The sequence below is a fragment of the Temnothorax americanus genome, unplaced genomic scaffold, assembly GCF_048541705.1.
Source record: "Temnothorax americanus isolate GAGA-0224 unplaced genomic scaffold, ASM4854170v1 Scaffold20, whole genome shotgun sequence".
In the NCBI taxonomy this organism is placed as follows: Eukaryota; Metazoa; Arthropoda; class Insecta; order Hymenoptera; family Formicidae; genus Temnothorax; species Temnothorax americanus.
The window spans coordinates 846,760-852,760 of record NW_027509339.1 but is presented as its reverse complement, the minus strand read 5'-3'; the positions used below and the strand labels follow the sequence as shown (position 1 = coordinate 852,760).

At 42.3% G+C, this 6,001-nt stretch overlaps 2 protein-coding genes across 2 annotated transcripts; both read left to right on the top strand.

The window, feature by feature from the left end:
* The first annotated feature begins 131 nt into the window (after positions 1-131).
* On the top strand, positions 132-2,595 carry LOC143897545 (TOG array regulator of axonemal microtubules protein 2-like). Its single transcript, XM_077406323.1, has 6 exons — positions 132-358; positions 442-592; positions 739-987; positions 1,058-1,300; positions 1,446-1,610; positions 1,813-2,595. The coding sequence occupies exons 1-6, from the start codon at positions 304-306 to the stop codon at positions 1,955-1,957; spliced, it is 1,008 nt and encodes a 335-aa protein (XP_077262449.1). The 5' UTR covers positions 132-303; the 3' UTR covers positions 1,958-2,595.
* Positions 2,596-2,877: 282 nt separating this feature from the next.
* Shams (glucoside xylosyltransferase 1 shams) lies at positions 2,878-5,645 on the top strand. Its single transcript, XM_077406317.1, has 2 exons — positions 2,878-3,468; positions 3,551-5,645. Exons 1-2 carry the CDS (start codon positions 3,016-3,018, stop codon positions 4,208-4,210), a joined length of 1,113 nt encoding a protein of 370 aa, XP_077262443.1. The 5' UTR covers positions 2,878-3,015; the 3' UTR covers positions 4,211-5,645.
* The last annotated feature ends 356 nt before the right edge of the window (positions 5,646-6,001 follow it).

Below are 6,001 nucleotides of genomic sequence, written 5' to 3'. Positions count from 1 at the left end.
TTAGTGTCCAACTGTGTCGCATATATATTCAATCGCAGTCTTTCATAACGTTGTTGCCGTTATCATAACTTCTATCGATTCTTATTGAAGTTTTTATCAAAATTGTGCGCGAATATCGAACGTTAATGCAAATTTATTCACGCATATCAATATCGACTTGAACTTATCTGAATGCAATACTTTTATGGAAAGTTATGCGGGCGATGTTTGCGTGTTTAAAATGGACGTTTAGAGGCAAAGATTTTTTTGAAATATAATTCCTGCGTAATCGCGTCACGCTCCAGTAAATATATTTGTAATACAATGGCGCATACGGAATGCAAGAAATATGTCACGTGTCCCATGTGCAAAGGTGCAGGTAGGAACATATCAGCTGATTACGAAATCTTTTAAGGAGTGTCGATATTTATTTCGTGATAAAAACTGTCTTTAAAAAAAAAGGTAAGTCTGCCACACGCGCGATGACGGAAACGGCTTCCTTATCTATTCAGCATGAGAATGCAAATTCATCGCAAATTGCAAAAACACAATTTGTCGAAGCAACGTATTCCGGGGCTTCGGGGGATTTGCGTTTTTCCACGTTATCTGACAGGTACATCGGGCATGTTTAACTTCTAATGACTCATTTTACTAAAATTTCAGTACGAGGAGGAATGTTATTTGAATCAGCAAATCACAAATGAAATACATCTAAATATATAAAAATAATAATAAATGTTGTACGACACTTTCATGTAGCAGATATCCGAAGGACGTTAATCCTACGGCCAATTACGAGAACTATGTGCCTATACTGGAGGGCGATTGTACAGAAACCTCAGAGGACTTTGCGAGTCCGCAAGAGACATTGAAACACGCCATGCAGAGCCTGAAGCAGGAGCAATGGCAGAGCAGCGTATCGGCTCTGATAAAGCTAACGCACATCTCGAGGATTCAACCCGAATTGCTGGACTCCAATATGCCTCGTATATACCGAACCTTGTGCAGGTCGTTCGAGCATCTCCACCGCGTCTCTCTTTGTCATACGTGCTCGCTGCAATGAAACGTTATATTGCAGTTTGCTGCGAAATACAAGGCCGCACGTCGTTAGAACTGTCTGCCAGGTAGCGATGGAGTTGTACAAAACGGTCCAGTGTACGCAAAGACCGGAATTCGACGAACTTGCGTCCGCGTTGCTTCTGAAGAGCACGCACACGAACAAGGGAATCCGGAATGACGCTCAACGCGCCTTGGACTCCATGGTGTCGCACCTGCCTCCCGCAACTTGTATTCGGATATTGACCAGCGAGCACGGTGCTAGGTGTGATCGAATGGACTTCGACGTCTTTGATTAAAGCAACGATTACATCGTTATATAATATCTATTACAATTAATGATTTTTTGGTCGTTACGAATCAGTAGATTATTTGTATGGAATTTTGAACGCCGTCTTTGTTATCTACAGTCACAAGAACCCGTTGATAAGAGCGACTGTGAGTCGACTGCTCTATAATATAATTAATATTATTGGAGTGGAGTGTTTATTGTCGAATCCAAATCTCAAGGATACCCGGCGTAAGATATTCACAATGTGTGCTAAATTTCTTCTCGACGGTAATAATGAAACAAGGTAGGTACTCTCTTGATACGCATCCATCGAGAATATATCGCTATAATAACAGCGTACGTCTTACGTACATTTTTTGTGATTCTTTAAAAATCATTTATTAATAATTTCTTAACAAAGGATTAGTCTTTGACAAAGATGCTTAGATGTGCGTCATTTCAAAATAATAGAATAGACGCGCGATGAATGTATATGTTAATTGCAGGAATGATGCAAAAAAGACGTTAAAAGCGATGATGGGCCATCCCGATTTCGATACTTTATTTTATCAAGATGTGGACTGGAAGATTATTAGTAGCATCGAAAAGCAATTAGTGTCTTTGAAATACAGTCGGATTCATAGCGTGTAACACTATCTGTTATCGTTATGTATAAAAAATGCAATGGATATTGTGTGTCCATTTCTCAAATAATATCTCAATAATAGAATGCGTCGGTGTATCAACTACAACATTAAATCAATTATATTATTTCTTTTTTATTAATAATAACGTAATTGTTAATTTACTAGTATTAAAAATATGATGGATCTGGAAAATGGTGTGTACAAAATTCAACCATTAAACTATTATTATATTATTATGTAATAAAAGTTTCATGAGCGAGTAAGTGAAAGTCACAGTTTTTAGAATTTTAGTTAGTGTCATCTCTTTTCTAATTATAATTCTCTTGGTACTTGGCAATTTCCGAGAATTTAAATTTGTGCAGTCTGTTGACGTCGGTAATATTGCTGCCTACTTTACCAATTATAGAAATTATCGGCATCACTCAGCACCACTGGTTACCCCGATGTCGAGAAATATTTATTATAAACACGTAAATTCTCAAAAATCGGCAAAGTATCAGGGAAATATAATTGGGTAAGAAGTGGCACTCTCTCTCTTACAAAATTTCTATAAGAATAACTGCTACTTCGAGAACTCCTTATAACTTTAGACGTAAACGTAAAACGCTCGAATTGCAAAATCAAACACTTTAATATTTACGAACGCTTTCTCAACCATCGAAACACGTTTTTTCCGCATAAAATGTACATTATTTAAATTGCATTCCGTATTATAACCGTATACGTAATTTCGACGTGCAATGAATTCTTTGCGCAGATCGGTGGGGGCACAGTGGCGCGCATCAACTGCTCCGTGTTTATGACACTTGACCGGGAAGCGGGAGGTTATACCGTAAATATGGCGCTCGCCATTACTTGAGGACGACGCGACGACGCGAGACGCGACGTCAACTAACGCGACACTGGGGATCCGCTGTTGTGTTCCGCAACGTTCCGCGGATTTTATCGTCGGCTTCCAGGAGGGGTCCAAGATGCGGTCAGGTCACTGCCGACGTCGCGCAGCTAATCCATGTCGCGATTTTGCACGGTTTGAAGCATAGAACGCGACGTCGAGGCGACGCGATGAAATCCGTATACAAGTTGTTCCTGCTGTGCCTTATCCTCGCCGCGCTGATAATCCTGCTCAACGTGACCGCCAACTTCTCCAACAAGGTATACGATCAGCCGGCCGCGAGCAGGGAGCGCCTGGCGCTCACGAGGAAGTCGTCCCCGGGTGGCGCGTCCGCGTCCGCGGGCGAGGTGACGATATGCGTGGTGGTGTGCGGGGACAGGCTGCACGAGGCCCTGACCATGCTGAAATCGGCGCTGGTCTTCGCCAGCAGGCCCCTGCAGTTCGTCATACTGGCGGAGCAGAATCTGATACCGGCCTTCAGCGAGAAGCTGTCGGAGTGGCGGCTCGTATCCAATAAGACCTTCGACTTCCTGGTGCGGCCCATCACCTTCCCGGACGGCAGCGACGTGGCGATGTGGAAGAAGCTGTTCAAGCCCTGCGCGGCGCAACGACTGTTCCTACCGGTGAGCTGGCAACGAGAGTTGTCCGCCGCGAGCGTTAGATTTACGCGCGGTCAGACTTACGTATCGGGATTTAACATTTCAGACCGTGCTAAACGACACGGACGCGGTGCTCTACGTGGACACGGACACCCTGTTCTTGGCGCCGCCGGAGAAGGTCTGGGACGAGTTCAGGAAGATGAACGCCAGCCAGCTGGCGGCCCTTAGTCCGGAGCACGAGGATCCCAACACCGGCTGGTACAATCGATTCGCCAAGCATCCGTATTACGGCAAGCTCGGCGTCAATTCGGGGGTGATGCTGATGAATCTGACGAGAATGAGGGAGTTCCGGTGGACGGAATACGTGATTCCCATTCACAAGGAGTACAGACTGAAGATAACCTGGGGCGACCAAGATATCATCAACATAATATTCCATTATCATCCGGAGAAGCTGTACGTTTACTCGTGCCGGTACAACTATCGGCCGGACCACTGCATGTACATGTCGGTGTGCGCGGAAGCGGAGAGGGAAGGCGCTCTGGTGCTGCACGGCTCCCGCGGCACGTTCCACTCGCAGAAGCAGCCGCCCTTCAAGGCGGTCTATCGGGCCATGCAGGAGTACCAGCTGAACACGGACCCGTACGACGAGCTGCTCGTGCCGATGAGGAATTACCTGGCGATGGAGGACAAGTCCAACTGCGGCCACGTCTCGAAGGTGTTCGTCATCCAGCCGGAGCTACACCTGGCTGCCCGTAACTTCTAAAACTTTCTCGCTCGATCGTGAACGAAATCACGTACTCGCGCGAGCGAGTTTTTGTCTTTGTATCCTTTTTATAAAACTTTTTAGATGCTCGTTTTCGTTAATTGAGGATATGGTTAATTGACATGCAGATATATTGAAGCAATAACGAATAGGGTGTAAGCATTCGTATACGTATTTCGCGAAGTCACTTTCGGCCGTAAACGTAATATTATCTGCGTTCTTCCCGTCTCGGAATTCTCTTAAGAGAGATTTTAGACCCTAAAAATACTTAACTACATAAATACTTATATATATATACATACTTACGTGCGTACTCTTAACACATTATGGACTGGAATACTTACTTAAAGAAATTAAAATATAAGGGGCCATCGTGATGTATGTAAGCATCCTGCTTCGTTACATCCTTATGAGACCATGTACTGTAATTTCGCGATACGTAAAAAAAAAAAAATAGCGACGTGTACAAATTATACCAATTAACGTTATCCGATCGTATATGTTCGCGGGCAACTATACGAATTTACGCGGCTCGTCCACAATGTGTTAAGTCGAAGAGTCTAGACTCTTGAGATTCGCGTAGCGTAATTCGCGCGCAAATTAGAGAGTATAAACGTGTTAATTTCCAAGCGATTCCATATAGACTGAACTTTTTCTATAGTGCATTTGAGTTTTTTTGTTGACAAGTGCGCTATGTTGTTACTGTTTGTACGAGGTGCGATGCGGCGAATATGTTGTTATGCAATATTTATCCGATATACCTTTGGACAATACTCGAGCGGTGCTGGGCGATCGGCGCTTATCTTTGAAATACTTGGCCCTTGGGCAAGATATTATATCTCGCGATATCGCTACGTTGGATACACTTGACGAAAGAGATGTTGTCATTTTCCTTGATATTCGAGGTTTCCACGATATTATTAATATTATTATACTAATAATATAATGGAAAGAGTGAAACTTGAAAGAAGAAATCCATCGTTAATCGTCGATTTTTCCGTTTACACAGGCCCTACACGTGCAATCTGTCGGAGATAAACCCTGATCGCGACGCGGGACCACTTTGATAGTGGCTCGCGTCCGGTTTCGAAAATATCTCAAATCGGAGAATGAATCTGTTTCTTTATCCGTAGGAAAAATATAATATTGGAGTATATACTATATTTTCAAAATAAGCGTCTCGCATTTTTTAACGGGACAGTAATTGATAATTGGTAAGTATGAGTATATGAATTTATAGTATTATATACGTATAACGAATTGAAATTCCGGCGAGAGTGTTCACATTTTTACAAATTTCCCACGATCTTTTGTACGGTTTTGTACGATACGCATTTTGCATCGTTGCAACGACTCGACGATACGATGCCATTTGTGATAATTTTCTTATAGGTATTGTACAACGAAGCTTAAATAAAAGATCTGTCTAAATATACGAAAGAGAGTATGTACTTAATACGTGCTAATATCATATAATCGTATAATCGTATTAACAATAATTTACTTGACGAAACGTACTTTACATACTAATACGTTACGACACAGTGCACCAGGAAATTTAAACTATTTTTTGTGTTCCGCTGTTCGTCATTCAAACATTTGTTCATTAAAGCAAACGAACGTGCCTCGTATACCGAGTCGAAGAAAAATAACGATTTTCTTTCGGGACATAATGGCTTTACTGGTAAAGATGATAAAACAAATTTTTTCATTATTTCAATATATTTTTAAATACCATCTTTACTATTTTTTTTAAATAAATTTTTTCGCAGAGGAAGACTCGCGCGGTTC

What these genes read in the sequence shown, in the direction of transcription:
- LOC143897545 (XM_077406323.1), top strand. Translation starts at nt 304, where the DNA reads ATGGCGCATACGGAATGCAAGAAATATGTCACGTGTCCCATGTGCAAA. An exon ending in TCCCATGTGCAAAGGTGCAG is followed by an intron (nt 359 to 441) that starts GTAGGAACATAT and finishes TTAAAAAAAAAG; the next exon opens with GTAAGTCTGCCACACGCGCG. An exon ending in ACCAGCGAGCACGGTGCTAG is followed by an intron (nt 1,301 to 1,445) that starts GTGTGATCGAAT and finishes TGTTATCTACAG; the next exon opens with TCACAAGAACCCGTTGATAA.
- Shams (XM_077406317.1), top strand. Translation starts at nt 3,016, where the DNA reads ATGAAATCCGTATACAAGTTGTTCCTGCTGTGCCTTATCCTCGCCGCG. An exon ending in CGCAACGACTGTTCCTACCG is followed by an intron (nt 3,469 to 3,550) that starts GTGAGCTGGCAA and finishes TTAACATTTCAG; the next exon opens with ACCGTGCTAAACGACACGGA.